This window comes from Myotis brandtii, unplaced genomic scaffold (genome assembly GCF_000412655.1).
Source record: "Myotis brandtii unplaced genomic scaffold, ASM41265v1 scaffold535, whole genome shotgun sequence".
Classification (NCBI taxonomy): domain Eukaryota; kingdom Metazoa; phylum Chordata; class Mammalia; order Chiroptera; family Vespertilionidae; genus Myotis; species Myotis brandtii.
Genome location: NW_005369964.1, coordinates 1,224,291 through 1,245,331, shown reverse-complemented (window position 1 = coordinate 1,245,331; position 21,041 = coordinate 1,224,291). Strand labels below are relative to the sequence as shown.

Genomic DNA, 21,041 nt, shown 5'->3' with positions numbered 1-21,041 from the left:
TGTTCCGGCCCGATGCCAGACAGTCCAGTTTCTCCCCGTGTGAGTCTGGGTCCCCAGAGTCTTGCCTGGAACTGGAGTCAGAGCAATCAGGAGCTTGTATCTCCCTCCCGATTGAAAAAGACAACAGCGCACCCAAATTGCCAGCCTGTTTCTGCGTGCCTCCCTACCTCCGCACTTCTGCACCTCCGCACCTCCTCCCAGTCTCAGTGCGCCTTTCTCTTTCCTTCTTCCACTCAGCCAGCCTTCCCATGGTTCTGGATGATATCCGTTTTGTCTTTTAGTTGTAGTTTTGATGTGGTTGTGTGAGGCAGCAAGTTCAGGTGTTTACCTGTGCCGCCATCTTGGTTGTCTCCTGGTTTGATTCCTGATCAGGGCATTTGCCCAGTTTGCAGGCTCCATCCCCAGTAAGGGGCATGCAGGAGGCAGCCAATGAATGATTTTTCTCTCTCATTGATATATCTCCCCCTCTCCTTTCCTCTCTCTTAAAAAATGTTTTTTAAGTGTTTGACTAGAGTCAAACAAGCGTTACCGAGGCTGACTGGTAATTTGTGTGTGTGCTCTGCTGGTGTACAACAGAATACAGCCTTCATTGGTAACCTTGTCACGAATCCTTCCCTTTCAGGTCACAGCGGTTGCACAGCAGAATCAAGGGGAGGTCCCTGAACCCCAGGATATGAAAGTAGCTGAGGTTCTTTTTGATGCCGCTGATGCGAATGCTATTGAGGAGGTAAACCTCGCCTACGAGAATGTCAAGGAAGTGGATGGACTGGATGTTTCCAAAGAAGGCACAGAGGCGTGGGAGGCCGCCATGAAGAGATACGACGAGAGGATTGACAGGGTGGAGACCCGGATCACTGCTCGCCTTCGCGATCAGCTCGGCACGGCCAAGAATGCTAACGAGATGTTTAGGATTTTCTCCAGGTTCAACGCACTGTTTGTCAGGCCTCACATCCGAGGGGCCATCCGTGAATACCAGACCCAGCTAATCCAGCGCGTGAAAGACGACATCGAGTCTCTTCACGACAAGTTCAAAGTCCAGTACCCACAGAGTCAGGCGTGTAAGATGAGCCACGTGCGCGATCTGCCGCCTGTGTCTGGGTCCATCATCTGGGCAAAGCAGATTGACAGACAGCTGACCGCCTACATGAAGCGTGTGGAGGACGTCCTGGGCAAGGGCTGGGAGAACCACGTGGAGGGGCAGAAGCTGAAGCAGGATGGCGACAGTTTCCGAATGAAGCTCAACACTCAAGAAATATTTGACGACTGGGCCCGGAAGGTGCAGCAGCGGAACCTGGGCGTCTCGGGGCGCATCTTCACCATCGAAAGCACCAGGGTTCGTGGCCGATCGGGGAACGTCCTCAAGCTTAAGGTCAACTTCCTCCCCGAGATTATCACACTTTCAAAAGAAGTTCGAAACCTCAAGTGGCTTGGTTTCCGAGTCCCTCTGGCGATTGTGAACAAGGCTCATCAAGCCAACCAGCTCTACCCGTTTGCCATCTCCCTGATTGAGAGCGTGCGCACCTACGAGCGCACCTGTGAGAAGGTGGAGGAACGGAACACCATCTCTCTGCTGGTGGCCGGCCTGAAGAAGGAGGTGCAGGCCCTGATCGCAGAGGGCATCGCCTTGGTGTGGGAGTCCTACAAACTCGACCCATACGTGCAGCGGCTGGCGGAGACTGTCTTCAACTTCCAGGAAAAGGTGTGTTCCGGGCAGTTCTCCGTGGCCCAGGAACAGCTGGCTCACCATGTTGGTCTCCCGTGGCTGCGGGATTGAAACAGAGACTGTCTTCAACTTCCAGGAAAAGGTGTGTTCCGGACAGTCCTCCCGTGACCCAGGAACAGCTGGCTCACCATGTTGGTCTCCCATGGCTGTGGGATTGAAACACGGGAGACGTGGGAGCTGAAAGGGAGAAAGGGCCACTGGGCTGTTTGACAGGATGAGGGCTTTAGGGAGGCCCCTGAATAACTAACACCTGAGTTTAGAAATCAGTGGAGAGATGACAGGCACAGGAGTCGAAGAGCGAAACGAGAGCTTTGTTCCTGATAAAGCTGCCTGGAGAGGCGCTTGCTGTCGCTCCACCCTGACCTAGACTTCCACCCAGGCTCCCGCACAGCTGGCCAGTGTAGGTCCTGCGCCTGACGCCTCAAGCAGGCCAGAATTCGTGCGTCTGGTGCACGCTGGCTCCCGAGAGGAGGACGGAAGCCAGAGTGGAGCCCATCTTACTTCTCCCAGACTTATCAAGCAGAGGCCGTCCCTCCCGTGAGCAGGAGGGAGGGGCAAGAAGCTGACAGTCTCCATACATTTCCCTTCCCTCTCACCCAGTAGGATTAGCTGTTTATGGAAAAACTTCTCTGCCTCGAGCATTTGTCAGTTGAGAAGAATGTACATAAAAATTAAGGGATGGAGTGAGTAGATGTTTTAAATATTAAATATACTTCCTTTAGGTGGATGATCTGCTGATTATTGAAGAAAAAATAGACCTGGAAGTGCGTTCCCTGGAAACCTGTCTGTACGATCACAAGACTTTCTCAGAGATCCTGAACAGGGTCCAGAAAGCTGTGGACGACCTGAACCTGCACTCGTACTCCAACCTGCCCATCTGGGTCAACAAGCTGGACATGGAGGTGAGGCTGGGCACTGAGTGGGTCCTCACTGACATGGAGGTGAGGCGGAGAGACAGAGAGACATATCGATCGGTTGCCTCCCACACACGAGATCGAGCCCGCAATTGAGATACGTGCCCTTGATGGGCATCTAACCCGGGACCCTTCAGTCCATGGGCCAATGCTCTATCCGTTGTACCAAACCAGTTAGGCCTTTCCTTCACTTATTTTTTTCTTTTATTTTATTTCATTGATCAGCTGCCTCCTGCACACCCCACACTGTGACCTCCTGGTTCATAGGTTGATGTTCAACCACTGAGCCACGCCAGCTGGGCATGCTTTCCTTCCCTTTTAAAAAGGGTAAATCAGTGGCGGTGTATTCACACAAAGGGAGACCAACAGAGGGAAAGCTGACAAAGCCCACTCTACTGAGTCCACTGACAGTCTTAGCCTTCCTCACAGCCGCCCTCACAGCATCCCAGGTGGTCCTGTGGCCAAGGCCGACTTTTCACAAAGACACACAGGCGTCCTTTTCGCAGAAACTTACTTGTCTCATTCTAGGTCAGAGAGAAGATTTTGTTCTTTACTTGTAACAGAAAGTGGTCAACATGGAGGGTGATAGATGTTGATCAGACTATCGTGATCATTTTGCAACATATACAAATATCTAATTACTAGTGGCCCGGTGCATGGATTCGTGCTCATTGAAAGGAAATTAATTAGAAGGTGGTGGGCAGGGTGGGACTGGGCAAGATGGGCTGGACATGCCCTGGAGCCAACCTCCCCAGGTCCCACCCCGGCCAGCCACACCTGGGCCAGTGCTGCAGCTCAAAGGGCGTCTCTGGAGTGAGCGGGGTCCCTCCAGCAGATGGGTTCCCTTGGCCTGGCCTGCGGGGATTAGGCTAAAACTGGCTCTCCAACATCCCCCAAGGGGTCCCAGATTGCAAGAGAGCGGTTCTTGGGTTCTCACCGAGAACCACTGCTGCCGTCACCGCAGCTCAGCAGCTCCTGTATTGCGCGTCATAGCTACCAGTCAGGTGGTGAGCGGTTCTTGGGTTCTCACCGAGAACCACTGCTGCCAAGTTACCGCAGCTCAGCAGCTCCTGTGTTGAGCGTCTGCCCCCTGGTGGTCATTGCGCGTCATAGCTACCGGTCAGGTGGTTGGATGGTCACTTAGCCTTTTACATATATAGATTATGCCATGCCTGAAACTAATGTAACATTATGTGACAATAATACCTCAGCAATAAGAAAAAGAAAATGGTTTAATTTTCAAATTACAGTTTTCTAGTTTTATCTCTGAGGCGACCAGGAAAACACTTTTGTTTTGTGAGTTTTCTATTATATTAAACAGTATCAGGACCTTAGTTGCATAACTGAGTTTGTGTTACTCTCCTTACCACATGTATTGGCGACTCGGCCCTCAGTGGGACAACACAGTGAGCCTAATGGAGACAGTTACCTGAGGCTGGGAGGAAGCGCCAGAAGCGAGACTCAGAATAGAGGGAGGAGGGTTACAATTAACTCTTTATCTTTGACCTAAAGCCTCTGTTTTCTTTGTTTTTTCTTCTTTTTTTTTGAGTAAGGAAAGGTTTATTGATCAAGAAGGCGCCTCTTCTTTCTAGTTAATGTGCTTGGTCAGCTCCAGTTTAGAAGACTCACTGTTCTGCAACACTGCTTTCTCTGCAGATTGAAAGAATACTGGGTGTCCGCCTGCAAGCTGGCCTCAGAGCTTGGACCCAGGTGCTTCTTGGACAAGCTGAAGATAAATCAGAAGTTGACATGGACACAGATGCGCCACAAGTTAGTCACAAGCCTGGTGGAGAGCCAAAGATCAAGGTGAGTATTTCCCAGAGCATCCCATGGAAGTAAATAAACCTCTGCCCTGAAACGTACCAATGAAAAAGCCTCTCACGATGGAAACCTGACAGACATCACCTCACCCGGTGACCCAGGCCAGCATCCCTCATGACGTTGTGTGGGACTGTGCGGTGTGATCACAGGGTGCCTCGCCCCCAGGATCTCGCCCAAATCACTCCGCTGCCTTGAGGGTCATTGGCACAATGCCTGACCAGTGCCCAGGTCAGGAGAGGGAGACGGGAGACTGGGAAGAGTCGTGGGATGGGCTCTGGATGAGAGCCTGCACGTGTGACAGCCTGTGTTCCAGGTCGGGGTGCTGGGTCAGTGTTAACTTCTTTGCTGTGGTCATCGTGCCATGGCCGGCTTCACGTCAGAGCAGGCTGGTGAAGGGCGCTTGGGAACTTCCTGCTTTCTTGGTGACTCTCCTGAAAGTCTAAACTTAGTTCAAAAACAAGTTTTTAACAAATGAAAAATAAATGTACACAAAAAAATAACCCTCTGCTTTCCAAGCACACGTGCAAGAAATCATTTCAGGGACTGAACGTAATCTCCAAGTGGACGTTCAGGCTATGACACTGACCCGTCCCTGTCTTCACACGAATCTGAGTGGGAACTGCATGGATGAGTCGGTAATAGCTCGGTGGTCACACCCTGGACACAGTCTGTCTCCAAGCGCCTGTTCACATTCCTGTGACAACGTGGTCAGTGGATCCTAGCAAGCTTTCTGGAAAATTCTGTCAATTCAAACTGTGCTAATAGGCCCTGTCTCCTGATGTGGGAGGTGGTCGGAGAGATGCGCACCTCATAGGAATTTCCTAAGTGCCGTGTTGTTTTATGTAGTTTGTGTAATTATCAGTAAGAAAGGTATCACGAATCAGAAGCCTAAAAGAATTGCAAGTAAAACTCTGACCTGGGGAAACATTTGGCTTTTTTTTTCCTTCCCAGACTTTACCTTCTCAGTTTTTTTTCTCTTAATGCTTGAAAAATGTTTTCACTTTTGAATATTATGGGTATTTATCCCCAGAGCATATTTTTTAAAATACAGTGGGGCCTTGACTTACGAGTTTAATTCGTTCCATGACGGAGCTTGTAACTCAAATTACTCGTATGTCAAATCAAAAAGTGAACGAGTGAGACACGTGATGCTGGGCTGATGTTGTGGCGTTCACTGTGACGTTCACTGCGCCAACTAGCGGTGGGGTATCTGAAGCTGGCTCGTAACCCGAATTTTAGCTCGAAACTCAAAGCAAAAAATCGGCCGAGAGACTGCTCGTATCTCGAAAAACTCGTTAGTCAGGACACTCATAAGTCAAGGCCCCACTGTACTGAGATTCAGGAAAGCAAATGAGTGTGTCTAGGTGATAGAGTCAGGTGGAGATGGGGCCGGAGTTCCTGACCAGCTCCCAGCACCAGCAGGTGGCACAGGCAGACCTGCCTCAGTGAGCAGGAGCCCAACCACGAATGCCAGCTCATGTCCCTGCTGCAGCCGTGCTGGGCTCAGGTGCACGGCCCAGCAGGTGGTGCCTCATTGAGCACCCAGGCATGGGGGACCTTCGGGAGTTCAGTCTGCTCTCCGACTTGCATCGCTGGGGAGGGCCCAGACCGCAAGCATGGCACTGCAGAAGATCGTGGTTCAGAGGGAAGCAGTTTAGTAACTTAGAGAAAGGGTGATGCATCAAAACCATTCTGTTGAAGCAGATCGCGGAGTAAGACATGAAATCTTTGCTTTTCAGAATGTCGTTCACGAGCTCAGAATAACCAATCAGGTCATCTACTTGAACCCACCCATCGAAGAGTGCAGGTACAAGCTGTATCAGGAGATGTTTGCCTGGAAGATGATCGTGCTGTCCCTCCCCAGGATCCAGAGTCAGAGGTACCAGGTGAGCCTCCTGGCCAGGCTGCCCAGTCTCTGCGACCACCTCTCCCCGGTCTCCTTAAATACAGCTCTTGGCGTCTTTTCAACTCCCGGCTTCAGGCCCTGCTCTCTAAGGGGAGAAGCCTGTGAGCCTGACTTTTCTCGCAGTAGTTACTTTTCCCAGTCGTTGCGTTTGCAGCTCAGGTCTCAGTGGCTCTTAGAAAGTCCCTCCATGATCAGTCGTTGCGTTTGCAGCTCAGGTCTCAGTGGCTCTTGAACTTGGGGAATTTTACTTCCTGCTTCTTTCCCCCACCCCCACTTTTTATTATGGGAGTTTGCAAACATCCGCACAAGTTGGGGGAATTTATATCACCTTGCTTTATTTATCAACACGTGGCCAATTTTGTTTCATTTGCATTCCCCTGCACACACCCCACCAGATTATTTTAAGACAACTCCCATAGAGCAAAGGAAAACTCTACCGACCACTTGGTCCTGCCTGGGCCTCTAGGAACAGGACTGGTGCTGTCAGATAAGCAGCTCCCACAGCCTCTGCTCTGACAGGCTTGTCTAGAGTGTAGTGGTCCTCTTAGGAAGTGTATCTCTTTCCTTAACTTTGAACACAAACTCAGTTTTTCAGAGATTTTTCTGCAGTAGCAGCTGCCCGGGAGCTCACAGTCTCGGCAGTTGTGGGCCCAAACGTGGCGACGTGCACCTGGGGGGAATGAGCTATGGGTGGTGCCTGCCCCTCAGGTCTGTGCCTGTGTTTCCCCTGCCTCTCGCCAGCACACTTGCGTTTGCAGTTCTCCTATTTGTCTCCTCTGGAACGCGATAACGCCAGCCCCTCTTGAGCACTGATCCCCGTACCCTGGGGCCCAGCAGTTCCTCCCTCTCTTCTCAGTCTTCCTGTCAGTGAATAAACTTGACCTCGTCCCCCTCCAGCCACCTAATTTTCCTGCTCCTCTTGGCAAACATGAAGAGCTGCCTTCATGGCTGCTCCTGGGCCGCTGCCCCTCAGGCGTGGTTGATCTCTTCCTTTTATTGGCTTGACGAATTAAATATAAGTAGGCTTCTGTCACTTGTGACTGGTAAGTAGATGTTGTCCCTTAAATGCCATTTTTATCGTGGGCTGGTCTTTCGGTTCATTTTTACTGAGAGGTGCCCCTGAGATGAGCAGTGTTGCACACGTGCGTTCATCTCCGGCTTTGCTTGGTCAGGTGGGCGTACATTACGAACTGACGGAAGAGGAGAAGTTCTATCGGAATGCTTTGACACGGATGCCGGATGGCCCCGTGGCCCTGGAAGAGTCCTACTCTGCAGTCATGGGCATCGTAACTGAAGTCGAGCAGTACGTCAAGGTAAGAAGCTCCCAATTTCCATCTTAGACACTCAGGAGCTTGAGATATAATGAATAGGAAGCTAAAAGGTCTTGACTAAATGTAATATGATTCAGTAGATATTTGCTATTTTAATGCAAAGAAAAATATTGGACAAATCTTACAAGGTATTATCATTTTGGAGGATTGTAAATTTTATTAATTTTTTAAAATATAGTTTTATTGATTTCAGAGAGGAATGGAGAGGGAGGGAGAGACAGAAACATCGATTATGACAGAATCATTGATTGGCTGCCCACACTGGGCATGTGCCCTGACCAGGAATCTAACTGTGACCTCCTGGTTTATAGGTCAACGCTCAACCACTGAGCCAAGCTGGCTGGGCAGATTTTATTCTTTTTTGATGTGAAAGTTCTGAGAATTTGGGAATTTTCTTAATGGTAATGAATGAACATGAACCTTTTTAACAGAACATGAAGATACGTATCAACATTCTACAGAATGAAAGGCCAAACTGTAGTCTGACTATGTTCTTGTCTGCAGGTTTGGCTCCAGTACCAGTGCTTGTGGGATATGCAGGCCGAGAACATCTATAACAGACTCGGGGAAGACCTCAACAAGTGGCAAGCTCTCTTGGTTCAGATAAGGAAGGCCAGAGGGACCTTTGACAACGCGGAAACCAAGAAAGAGTTTGGGCCCGTGGTCATAGATTATGGCAAGGTGAGCCCTGCTGGCTTGTTGAAAGGTGCCGGTCGCTCTAAAGGCGGCCTCTGGGTCTGGCTGAAACGGAGTGGGACTGCAGCATGCCTCTGAGGCAGACGCTCTGTCTTGTGCTCGCTCACTGCAGGTGCAGTCCAAGGTGAACTTGAAGTACGACTCCTGGCATAAGGAGGTTCTCAGCAAGTTTGGGCAGATGCTTGGATCCAACATGACAGAATTCCACACGCAGATCTCCAAGGTGAGGGGATGGGACCTGTCGGTGCAGGGGTCTGCGGGTTGATCTCGGCTCCAGCTGAGCGCTGTGCTCTCTCACAGTCTCGCCAAGAGCTGGAGCAGCACTCGGTGGACACCGCCAGCACCTCGGACGCGGTCACCTTCATCACCTACGTGCAGTCTTTGAAACGGAAGATCAAGCAGTTTGAGAAGCAAGTTGAGGTGAGTGAGTTCTAGGAGTAGTTAAAATTCTCACCGAGGGCTCTGACTCACCACCAGCCCTTGAGGCACGGCCACCGGTCATCTGTGTTGTCACCACCTGCTGTGCTTGTTAATGTGCACATGTGGCATCCAGGCATCTGCATTTTAGAGAGCTCTGCAGGGGGTTCCTCTGCACACCGAGGTCTGAGAACCACTGGCTGTTGATCTTCAAGTTATCAAACTTGAATTTCCTTTTTATAATTTGGGAGGGGGTGGGGTGGAGCAGCATGCAGAGGCCCTCTCCAGGGCCTTCGGGATGCAGCTAGGTACGTAGTGGGACTGCCAGGGGGGCTCTCGGGGCCCTGCCTCTGATCACAGCACCAGGGTGACCACCACCCAGGTGACCGCACACTCGGGGCGGGAGGCTTCTGGAGAAGGGCAAACGTATTGATGTTTTATATTTTGTTGCCACTGTGACTTCTCTACCATAGACCCTGATGGTAGTTTATTGTTGGTTGATCTCGGCTCCAGCTGAGCGCTGTGCTCTCTCACAGTCTCGCCAAGAGCTGGAGCAGCACTCGGTGGACACCGCCAGCACCTCGGACGCGGTCACCTTCATCACCTACGTGCAGTCTTTGAAACGGAAGATCAAGCAGTTTGAGAAGCAAGTTGAGGTGAGTGAGTTCTAGGAGTAGTTAAAATTCTCACCAAGGGCTCTGACTCAACACCAGCCCTTGAGGCGCGGCCACCGGTCACCTGTGTTGTCACCACCTGCTGTGCTTGTTAATGTGCACATGTGGCATCCAGGCATCTGCATTTTAGAGAGCTCTGCAGGGGGTTCCTCTGCACACCGAGGTCTGAGAACCACTGGCTGTTGATCTTCAAGTTATCAAACTTGAATTTCCTTTTTATAATTTGGGAGGGGGTGGGGTGGAGCAGCATGCAGAGGCCCTCTCCAGGGCCTTCAGGATGCAGCTAGGTACGTAGCTGGACTGCTAGGGGGGCTCTTGGGGCACTGCCTCTGATCACAGCCCCCAGGTGACCACCACCCAGGTGACCATGCATCCAGGTGACCGCACACTCTGGGCGGGAGGCTTCTGGAGAAGGGCAAATGTACTGATGTTTTATATTCTGTTGCCACTGTGACTTCTCTACCATAGACCCTGATGGTAGTTTATTGTTATTTATTATTGTTATGGAAGGAAAAATTTAATTTACTTCTTATCTCTCAAAGCTCTACCGCAATGGTCAGCGCTTGCTGGAAAAGCAGAGGTTCCAGTTCCCTCCCTCCTGGCTTTATATTGACAACATCGAGGGCGAGTGGGGGGCCTTCAATGACATCATGCGGCGGAAGGACTCTGCCATTCAGCAGCAGGTGGCAAACCTGCAGATGAAGATCGTCCAGGAGGACCGGGCCGTGGAAAGCCGCACCACCGACCTGCTGACCGACTGGGAGAAGACCAAGCCCGTCACGGTGAGTCTTGCCCCACGAACCGTAAACCAGCAGCATGACCTGGTGTCTATCTTCAGACTAAAAGGCCTGGCCCTGGCTTTGCTTTCTGATGATGAAGACTTTTTCTTTTGTCATGAAGAAAGCAAAACTTAACAGATAGGATGGTTGGAAACTTGAGCGCCAACTTCCATCTCTTGACCCAGAACCCCTCCCTCATGACAGTCCCTTCAGTCAGGAGATGGTTTTAAAGATTTTCTGTTCTTACATTATCCTCTGAAACAAACTCAAAAATTGGAATTTAATTTCTCGTGGACACAGGCCGAGCCTCATGCTGCTGCAGGCTCTCTGTCTGTCATCGACGTCACAGTTAGTAACTGTCTGTACCCAAGAGGACCTGCCATCTCCGGTCCTCTTGGCTCATCCGGTATTTGTCGAGTTCCCCTGTGTTCCAGGCGTCCTGTGGGCATCGGGATACAGCAGTGAACAGAAAGACAGGAGGCTCCCTCTCGGAGCCACGCTCCCAGGGGAGAGACGGATGATAAATCCGGGCAAGGAAGCATGTACTTAGTCTTGGTGCCATGTGCTGTGGGAAGGTGGGCCCATGGGAGAGGGTGTGGGTGGTGTGCTGCTGTCAGGGGAGGTGCCATCTGCAGGGAGCCCAGACGAGGGGAGCTGGCAAGTCCTACAGGGGTTAGGGGTCCAGGCCGAGGGGAGCGCATGTGAGGCTGGGTGAGGATCACGACGGAGATGAAATCTCACTCGTTTGGGAATGTGATGTGTGTAAGCACAGACCAGAAGGGTGTTCGTGCCCTGCATGTTAGCCTGGTCTCGTAGTGTGAGGATACAGGTTTTCCACAGCAGGCCTGCCTGGTGGCTGGGGTAGCCTCCCACCATCCATCAGGCATGGCTCTGCCTGCCCTCAGCCCTGTCCCAGCAGATGGGCCCGGACGTCCTTATTTGTGTTTGACTTTGGTTCGGGAGCCCTGGTTCTGAGGACTCTGCAGAATGCTGGTTCTAGTGAGGGAGTGAGCACTGGTCACCCACACCTGAATGGCTCTCCCCGTCACCTTGCTGGTGATGTGTCGTAGTCAGGACTGTAACGGACGTTTTAGTCATTCCCAAGGTCATTAACGTGGAAGGAAGTGTATGGAGGGTGCGAATGCTGAGCGGAGGCCATCCCAGGGAGAGCGACGCATGGTTTCTCGGGCTTCTCTCAGGAGCCGATGGGACAGCTGCCTGTCGGGGAGGGTGTGGCTGCAGGCCCCCCAGATCCAGTGTCCCCAGGTCAATCTTCTCTCCCGTCCCCCAGGGCACGTCGTGAGCTGATGGCTGAACTGAGAGGCATCCCACCTTCCTTCCTTACATTTTTATTTGTCAGATGTGGGTGTAAGCATGGCACTCAGAACTGTAACCACAAGTGTCCAGGACTCCAGCAGGCTCCCTGCCCCCCTTGGAGCCGCAGCGTCCATCTGTCCTGGACACAGCCTGCAACTCCCTGCTCTGTCCGCTTTTAGGGCAATCTCCGCCCGGAGGAGGCGCTGCAGGCTCTCACCATCTACGAGGGCAAGTTCGGCAGGCTGAAGGACGACCGGGAGAAGTGTGCGAAGGCCAAGGAAGCGCTGGAACTGACGGACACGGGACTCCTGAGCGGCAGCGAAGAGCGTGTCCAGGTACGAGCCACTGCGGAGAGGCCGGGACGCGGCTCCTCGTCCTGACTCTGCCCTTGACCCGCTGCATCCTGACACGGTCTGTTTCCAGTCTCACTGCCTTACTGTTCTTACTCACAGGTGGCCCTCGAGGAATTACAGGATCTCAAGGGCGTTTGGTCGGAACTCTCCAAGGTCTGGGAGCAGATTGATCAGATGAAGGAGCAGCCGTGGGTGTCGGTGCAGCCTCGGAAGGTACATCTCAGTAGTGTCTGTGTGTGCCTGCAGGCCCTGGGAGTTACAGGTTTCCTTAGAGACCCACCAACAGGGAGCTCACAGGAACTCACCTAACCCCTGTGTGTCATCTGCACCGCTCATCCACCTAATCTAACGTTTCTTTTACAACCATCTTTAACACGGAGAGGAATGCTGGCTAACTGGGGATCATGGTTTTTCTCGCGACAGCTTCGGCAGAATTTGGATGGCCTCCTGAACCAGCTGAAAAACTTCCCCGCCCGCTTGCGGCAGTACGCGTCCTACGAGTTCGTCCAGCGGCTCCTGAAAGGCTACCTGAAGGTGGGTGACGGGCCCTGCAGTCGGGGGGCCCACTGGGAAGCGCTGCCGGGTGACCTGCTGGCTCTCCACAGATCAACATGCTGGTGATCGAGCTGAAGTCCGAGGCCCTGAAGGATCGCCACTGGAAGCAGCTGATGAAGAGGCTGCACGTGAACTGGGTGGTGTCGGAGCTCACCCTCGGGCAGATCTGGGACGTCGACCTGCAGAAGAACGAAGCCATCGTGAAGGATGTGCTGCTCGTGGCGCAGGGGGAGATGGCGTTGGAGGAGTTTTTGAAGCAGGTGAATTCCGGGACTGGCCGCACCTCGTGTCACGTTTCAGGCTGCTGCGTAGACTCGCGCTGTGTAACAACGGAGCCCCATCCGGGGTCCTCTGTCCCTGTCACTCGGTTGCTGTGCAGGTGGTGAGTGCCCACACAGTGATGACCTGCGTCTCTGGTTTTGGTGCAGATAAGAGAAGTGTGGAACACGTACGAGTTAGACTTGGTTAACTACCAGAACAAGTGTCGCTTGATTCGCGGCTGGGACGACCTCTTCAACAAGGTCAAAGAGCACATCAACAGCGTCTCTGCCATGAAGCTGTCTCCATACTACAAGGTACCGTGTGGGGAACGTCCCCTCCCCTCAGGCTTCCCCTGCTCTGGCCCTGCAGTGCCTCGGAGGCAGTCCTGGCCTGCTGGTGCATGAGCCAGGTAACCGGGCGGGTCTTGCCCTGCGTTCTCCGTGAGGCTGCGTGTCTTCTGGGAATGGGAGTGAGTGGTTGAGCTCTTCCTTCCATCTGCCCACCAGGTTTTCGAGGAGGACGCCCTGAGCTGGGAAGACAAGCTGAATCGCATCATGGCCCTCTTTGACGTGTGGATCGACGTGCAGAGGCGCTGGGTCTACCTGGAAGGCATCTTCACGGGCAGCGCGGATATCAAGCACCTGCTGCCCGTGGAAACCCAGCGGTTCCAGAGGTAGGGCCTCCCCATAGGTGAGGCGGGCTGGGAGCCACTCCTCACACCAAGGCTGACCTCGGCTTCCACCCGACTTGTAGCATCAGCACGGAGTTTTTGGCGCTCATGAAAAAAGTATCCAAGTCTCCCCTGGTGATGGATGTTCTCAACATCCAGGGGGTGCAGAGGTCTCTGGAGAGGCTGGCAGACCTGCTGGGGAAGATCCAGAAAGCACTGGGCGAGTACCTGGAAAGGGAGCGGTCATCTTTCCCCAGGTAAGCCTTCCGCTGTGCTGCTGCCAGCCTCCCCTCCCTCTGGGCCTGTGGCAGTCACTTTAATGTCAAGGGTTTTGTCACCGATCATCCATTTAATCAGCACCATTTCCCTTTCACGCACTGATTCCTAAGTGTAACAGATAATCCTTAATTTCCTACCTGGATTTGTTTGCTAGGCTTCCTTTAACCTTCTCCACCTTCCAGGCAGCTTGCATTGCTTACAGATTTAGTGCTGGTTATTTTCTAAGTGGCATCGCTTTTCTGAATAATGTGCTTAGCGTAAATCAGACAGGTTTTTAAAAACTGAGTTTGTGAAGTAAGGTGCGTGATGTCAGATTTATTGAATTCCTCTTTGGTGTATTAGGTGAGGGTGGACGTTTGCTGGGGGAAGGGGGTGGTTTGGGTGTGACCAGTCCAGGCTGAGGCTGGACAAGTGCGTGATGTCAGATTTATTGAATTCCTCTTTGGTGTCTTATTAGGTGAGGGTGGACGTTTGCTGGGGGAAGGGGAGTTTGGGTGTGACCAGTCCAGGCTGAAGCTGGACAGCACCTGCAGTCTGGCCTTGTGCCCTGGTTCCCCTTATTTGTTTCTGTGTAACATCTGAGGAATACGGATGCTGTTTCCATTCTAGGTTCTATTTTGTGGGTGACGAGGATTTGCTTGAAATCATTGGAAACAGCAAGAATGTCGCTAAGTTACAGAAGCACTTCAAGAAGATGTTCGCCGGCGTTTCCAGCATCATCCTGAACGAGGACAACTCTGTCGTCCTGGGCATTTCATCCCGAGAAGGAGAGGAGGTAGTTCGCTGGGGCCAGCCTCTTAGAAAGCTTCTCTCCCGTTTTCGCACACCTTAATTCTTAGATTTCACTTATTTCAGGTTATATTTAAAACTCCCGTGTCAATTACCGAGCATCCCAAAATCAACGAGTGGCTCACGCTGGTGGAGAAGGAGATGAGAGTCACATTGGCCAAGCTCCTGGCTGAGTCTGTGACGGAGGTTGAGATTTTTGGTAAAGCCACTTCAATCGACCCCAATACCTACATCACTTGGATCGATAAATACCAGGTAACACAGTGTAGATGTGGGGTGGGCTATAGGTGAGGGCAGGCTGATCTCTAAAACAACCCTCTTGGACCTTGTGTCTCGTGTCTTTCAGGCCCAGCTTGTGGTTTTGTCGGCCCAGATAGCCTGGTCTGAAAATGTGGAGACAGCCCTAAGCAGCACGGGCGGGAACGGGGACGCAGCAACCCTGCAGTCCGTGCTGAGCAACGTGGAGGTCACCCTCAACGTGCTGGCCGACTCAGTCCTCATGGAGCAGCCCCCGCTGCGCCGGCGGAAGCTGGAGCACTTGGTCAGTCCCGTGCCCGACTCATTCCCTCCCTGTTCGGCTCCGTGCCTTCAACTCAGGCAGTTGAATCCTTTTTGGAAAATTTTCTATTTGCACCAGGGAGAACAGTAGTTAGCAGACGGATGTGCCCTGGAGTGGGTATAGGGCTCTGTGTCCCCCCCTGAAAATAATCTGGGTGGAGCACAGGGGTTATATATGCGACATCCTCCTGGTGAAAGGGAGGTGGTGCCCTTGACCTGAGTCTTGCACTCCTCGTCTCCTTCCAAGGAGGCGCGGAGGCAGTCGGCAGGCCTGGTGAGGTGGGCAGGGCTCTGCGCCCCCAGTGCAGCAGAGAGACGGCTGGGACAGGGACAGCTGTTCTCCCGATGGGGTGTATGCTGGTTGCAGAGTTTGTACTTAGCAGGTGTTTCGTGTTCGTTGCCGCTGTTGACTCTAATCACACTGATGACCAGCGTTTCTGAAAGTGAATTAGCACCTGGGAGTGTAGTGAAGACAAACTCAGCTCTGCGTGTCGGTCTCCCAAATAATCCACACGCCCAGAGGGCACAGCACTGCTCAGCCATGACGAGCTCTCGCGGGCTCTCTCTGCAGATTACAGAGCTGGTTCACCAGAGAGACGTCACCCGGGCCCTGATCAAAAGCAAGATCGACAACAGCAAGTCTTTCGAATGGCTCCGCCAGATGCGGTTTTACTTCGACCCCAAGCAGACGGACGTGTTACAGCAGCTGTCCATCCAGATGGCAAACGCCAAGTTTAACTATGGCTTTGAGTACCTGGGAGTCCAGGACAAGCTGGTGCAGACGCCCCTCACTGACCGCTGCTACCTGACCATGACGCAAGCCCTGGAGGCCAGGCTGGGCGGGTCTCCGTTTGGTAAGTGACTCCACCATCCTGGACGTCATTTTAAAGATTGAATGATTTCAGTGTATTTAAATCATCACATATATTTCCTAAGCACGTGGCTACTGTGTTCTAAAAACTAAATTTGTCTTCATTTTTTATATCTACTTTTTAAAACGAATTGCTTTTTACAGTTGTCTTAAAGATATAGCTGAGTCCCACTGAGTGATGGACTCAGGCACTGAGTCGCCTTCTTCCTGTAACAGGGCCTGCTGGGACCGGGAAGACCGAGTCTGTCAAGGCCCTTGGCCATCAGCTGGGACGCTTTGTTTTGGTTTTCAACTGTGACGAAACCTTTGATTTCCAGGTGAGCAGCTTTGTGGGGTCCACGCAAAATTGGATGGCCTGAGAGGGTCAGGTGGGGATACCGTGCTTGCTCCTCTCAAAGCTGACGTCCTTGTTGCCCAGCGGGGCCTCCGAGGCCTTTGGGGACGGGAGCTTTCGGTCCCCACCTGTGCTTCGACATTGAGCTTCGTGTTTTCAGAGTCCCCTCATTAGTGCAGCATACCGCTTTTCTTAAAGAAGGGGTCCTAAACGCAGGTTATGCAGAAAGTTCTTAAAGCCCTGGCTGGCTTGGCTCAGTGGATAGAGCGTTGGCCTGCGGACTGAATGTTCCCGGGTTCGATTCCAGTCAAGGGCACATGCCCGGGTTGCGGGCTCGATCCCCAGTGTGGGGCATGCAGGAGGCAGCCGATTAATGATTCCCCCTCATCATTGATGTTTCTATCCCTCTCTCCCTCTCCATTCCTCTCTGAAATAAATTTAAAAAGTATATATATTTTTTTAAAAAAATGTTTTAAGCAACAGAAAGTGATAAAATACAAATGACAGCTTTGTCATTAGGACTTGGGCACAAGAGGAAAAGGGGTGAGGGCCCCTCTGCCCACTAAGGACCCTCTTGTTGAAGAAGCTCTTGCTGTGGCAGGCGGGCCCTCGCCTCACTGTGAGCCTGATTACATCTTCACAGCCACCTTGGGCGGGAGGTGCTCTTAGTCCCACGTCAGAGATGAGCAGACGTGGGTTCCCAGATGGCGTTTGCCCAGGACCGGGTCGGACAGGTCACCGCAGGCAGGATTTGAGCCAGCGCTGCGGCAGCTGGTTTTAGCGCCCTCGTTGCTGTTTCAGGCGATGGGACGCATCTTTGTGGGCCTTTGCCAAGTGGGAGCGTGGGGCTGCTTTGACGAGTTCAACCGCCTGGAGGAGCGGATGCTGTCGGCCGTGTCCCAGCAGGTGCAGTGCATCCAGGAAGCGCTGCGGGAGCACTCCAACCCCAACTTCGATAAGAGTAAGGCTTCCCTCCTCCACGGCCACTCGGAATGTGGGGGGAATGCCACTGGGGGCGGCTTTGATCAGAAGTGAGGGAGCATTTCATTCGCTCCAGGACTCACTGTTGCAGGCAGGATGCAGATGGAAGGGAAGCCCAGGGCATCTCCGCATCAGCAGTTTGCATGGCTTGTCCCAGAGCAGCCCAACCCGAGCATCCCCGTGCCCCTCCCACAGCGTGTGCCTGTGTGAACCCGGGGTGCTCCCCCTCCCTCCCCGGAGCCAGCCTTCCTCGCCACCTGTCTGGCCAGGGTTCCGTGGAGCTTGGGGAATGAGGTCACGATAGGAGCGCCTGCAGAGAGCTCCGAGGGCTGCATCACTGCCAAGGGAGAGGCACATCAGGATGAGTGCACCCACGTGGCGATGTTGGGTAGTTCTGTGCACAGTTAACTTGCAGTGTTTCCTTTTATCCCAGAATAACAGTAACTTGTCGTATGAAACAATGTCCAGACCTCCTACATAAAGCAGATAGAATCAGCGAAATCAGTGCCTGGAGCAGGTGCATGCCACCCCGCAGGCTCAGTGTGGGGTGTTTTTAACTATCCTCACAAAGGGTAACTGGTGACCGAAGCCAGCCAGTCGTGTCACTTGGGTTGGTTTCATTTCTGCAACCATCCTTAGACTGCATCGCTAGCCGAGCGTTGGCCTGTGACACATAGTGTCACACACCTAGAGCAGGGCTTCCTGCCTGGGGTTGATCTGTTCCACAGTCGGACACGTCCGTGGGTGAGGTGTGGGGAGATGGTGCCTGCGGAGAGGCCTCGAGCAGCTCCCTGCATCCCTGGGCTGTGTGCTTCGAGGCCAGCGGGGAAATGGTGCTTGGTAATTTTAGAGAGATTTTTAGATAGTTTTTGAACATCATGAGTCTTGACGCTCTCCCCCGATTTTCAGCCTCTGCCCCCATTACTTGTGAGCTGCTGAACAAACAAGTCAAGGTGAGCCCGGACATGGCCATCTTCATCACCATGAACCCTGGCTACGCGGGCAGGTCCAACCTCCCAGACAACTTGAAGAAGCTGTTCCGGAGCTTGGCCATGACCAAGCCCGACCGGCAACTGATTGCCCAGGTCATGCTGTACTCACAGGGCTTCCGCACGGCCGAAGTCCTTGCCAACAAGATCGTCCCCTTCTTTAAGTGAGTGACTCATTGATTCATAATCGCATTTCTAGCTGGTGCCCAACGTGCTCATTTAAAAGTTTACCTCCAATTACGGTGCATCTTGCATAATATTCTCACGTTTCCTGACTCGGCACTTGTTACATAAGTGCACGGTTTTTAGAAGACGCTTTCTTTTCTAGGCTGTGTGATGAGCAGCTCTCTTCTCAGAGCCATTACGACTTTGGGCTTCGAGCTTTGAAGAGTGTGCTGGTGAGTGCGGGTAACGTGAAGAGAGAGAGGATTCAGAAGATAAAGAGGGAGAAGGAAGAACGAGGCGAAGTAGTGGATGAAGGAGAGATTGCAGAAAATCTACCTGAACAGGAGGTTTGTCCACATGTCCTCTCAGCCACTGAAACCTTGGGCACTGGTTAAACTTTCCTTCCACATTGAACCACGCGGGAGCGCTCGGTGCGGTGCACTGCAGGGGCGGGCGACGTTCACAGGGTGCGTGGCTGTGAGGGGCTCAGCCAGACATGCAGTGCGACGTGCTCGCCCCTTCTCCCACGCAGATTCTGATCCAGAGCGTCTGTGAGACGATGGTGCCAAAGCTGGTGGCGGAAGACATCCCGCTGCTCTTCAGTCTCCTGTCGGACGTGTTCCCCGGCGTCCAGTACCACCGCGGGGAGATGACCGCACTGCGGGAGGAGCTGAAGAAAGTGTGTCAGGAGATGTACCTGACGTATGGAGACGGGGAAGAAGTTGGCGGAATGTGGGTTGAAAAGGTACCTGGGATTGTTCTGTTGAAAACAAAAGGTTGTTGGTTCCATTCCCGGTCGGGGCACATGGAGGCAACCCATTGATGTCTGTCTGTCTGTCTGTCTCTCTCTCTCCCCCTCTCCCCCCTCCTCCCTCTGAAAACATATCCTCTGGTGAGGATTAAAAAAAAGAAAGTTCTAGTACGTGCCTTTAAGATGCCACACCGCACATTTCTTGCTGTTGACACGGGAAGTGGCTGGAGAAGCTCGCTCCTCTTTCTGGAAGGTCACGTGCTGTGTGTCTGCCCGCAGGTCCTCCAGCTCTACCAGATCACCCAGATCAACCACGGCCTGATGATGGTGGGGCCCTCGGGGAGCGGGAAGAGCATGGCCTGGCGCGTTCTTCTCAAGGCTTTGGAGAGACTCGAGGGGGTGGAAGGCGTTGCCCACATCATCGACCCCAAGGCCATCAGCAAAGACCACCTGTACGGGACCCTGGACCCCAACACCAGGGAATGGACCGATGGGCTGTTCACACATGTCCTGAGAAAGTAAGTCGCTCGGTCAGTGAGTCCCAGTGGGACCTGGCGCTCTGCAGCCTAAGTCTGAGCCAGTGACACAGTCAGCTGAGAAACCATCACAGGGCGAGCATGTAAAAGCTAACCCCAGTGAGTCCCAGCTGTGACCCTCCCACAGGATCATCGACAACGTGCGGGGCGAGCTGCAGAAGCGCCAGTGGGTCATCTTCGACGGCGACGTGGACCCGGAGTGGGTGGAGAACCTGAACTCGGTGCTGGATGACAACAAGCTCCTGACTCTGCCCAATGGCGAGCGCCTCAGCCTCCCACCCAATGTAAGCACTTCCTCTGTCGCGGCCCGTCCCATCCCAACTGCAGACCGAGTGCCCGCAGAGCCCGGCCCTGGAGACGCTTCCGGGGGGAGCAGCTGGTTGTGCAGATACCTCAGTCAGCCTGCACGCTGGGTATTCACGCCCAGGGCTAGTGAGAAGCGTCTCACAGGGCTTATACGTAACTCTCCACGATCTGAATATTCAGCACATTCAGCCCGTCCTACGACCCCGTGAGTGGGATTGGAGGTAGGGTTGCTGAAGTTACTGTATATGAGAAGGTGGCACCTGAGGGATTCAGATAGCAACGCTGTCATGGCCATCCCTGGGGGTGAGCATTGGATCGGGCCCTGAACACACCGCCTGCAGACGTGGAAACGTGGGCAGGCCTGGCAGGGGTTCACGTTCATTCTTGACCCAGCGTTTTTGGAGCCGTTGTGTGCGGCCCGTTCTAGATGCTGAGTGTGCAGGAATAAAGAGCATGGACAGAACCCTTGTAGTCCTGGGGCTCACAGTCGCTGGGAAGACAGATGGGCAGGAGAAGAGGCGATGGTGTGAACAGAAAGGATGCTGGGAGAGGGCGGGCGGTGTTGGTGGCAGGTGGAGGCTGCCCTGTTGGCTGGGGCGGCCAAGGCGTCACTGGGAAGGTGGGTCTTAGTAAGGATTGAGGGGTGAGAGGAGCCTTCTGGGCGTTCTGGGTGAAGGGACAGGTGGCAGGAGAAGTGGCAGGTGCTGGTGTGTGCGAGGGAAGCAAGGGGCAGCAGCTGGCGTGGAAGAACGAGGGGAGAAGGCAGTGAGATCACAGAGGACATGGGCCTCTGGGTCCTTGTGAGGACTGAGCCTGCCCGCCGGGTGAGCTGGAAGCATGGAAGAGTCTGGACAGTGTCACTGTTGTTGCCAAAGACCCCTCTGGCTGCTGGTTGGAGGACAGGCTGGGAGCAAGGGGACCTTTGGAGGCTGCCTGGCACCAGGCAGAGCCGTGGGGGTGGGTCGGAAGCGAAGGCGTAGGGAGTGGCCGATGGACCACCAGAGGCAGGTGTGAGAAAGGAGGAGCGGAGCATGACCGAGGTGCTTGGCCGCAGCAGCTGTGCCC

The 21,041-nt window shown here is 53.3% G+C and overlaps 1 protein-coding gene across 1 annotated transcript in view; it reads left to right on the top strand.

The window, feature by feature from the left end:
* Positions 1-21,041, top strand: part of DYNC1H1 (dynein, cytoplasmic 1, heavy chain 1) — a gene marked incomplete at its 5' end in the record, with an annotated part of 59,236 nt that overhangs the window by 9,343 nt on the left and 28,852 nt on the right. The window contains 28 exons of the mRNA XM_014549046.1: positions 623-1,699; positions 2,446-2,625; positions 4,294-4,443; positions 6,198-6,344; positions 7,537-7,677; positions 8,200-8,376; positions 8,504-8,614; positions 8,692-8,811; positions 10,025-10,264; positions 11,758-11,913; positions 12,031-12,144; positions 12,355-12,465; positions 12,537-12,746; positions 12,915-13,061; positions 13,254-13,420; positions 13,501-13,674; positions 14,306-14,471; positions 14,552-14,740; positions 14,832-15,026; positions 15,615-15,897; positions 16,131-16,231; positions 17,050-17,209; positions 18,139-18,382; positions 18,547-18,730; positions 18,916-19,128; positions 19,414-19,652; positions 19,798-20,181; positions 20,653-20,800. Coding sequence (XP_014404532.1) covers positions 623-1,699; positions 2,446-2,625; positions 4,294-4,443; positions 6,198-6,344; positions 7,537-7,677; positions 8,200-8,376; positions 8,504-8,614; positions 8,692-8,811; positions 10,025-10,264; positions 11,758-11,913; positions 12,031-12,144; positions 12,355-12,465; positions 12,537-12,746; positions 12,915-13,061; positions 13,254-13,420; positions 13,501-13,674; positions 14,306-14,471; positions 14,552-14,740; positions 14,832-15,026; positions 15,615-15,897; positions 16,131-16,231; positions 17,050-17,209; positions 18,139-18,382; positions 18,547-18,730; positions 18,916-19,128; positions 19,414-19,652; positions 19,798-20,181; positions 20,653-20,800 — 5,928 coding nt within the window. The remainder of the gene's footprint in view (positions 1-622; positions 1,700-2,445; positions 2,626-4,293; positions 4,444-6,197; positions 6,345-7,536; positions 7,678-8,199; positions 8,377-8,503; positions 8,615-8,691; positions 8,812-10,024; positions 10,265-11,757; positions 11,914-12,030; positions 12,145-12,354; positions 12,466-12,536; positions 12,747-12,914; positions 13,062-13,253; positions 13,421-13,500; positions 13,675-14,305; positions 14,472-14,551; positions 14,741-14,831; positions 15,027-15,614; positions 15,898-16,130; positions 16,232-17,049; positions 17,210-18,138; positions 18,383-18,546; positions 18,731-18,915; positions 19,129-19,413; positions 19,653-19,797; positions 20,182-20,652; positions 20,801-21,041) is intronic.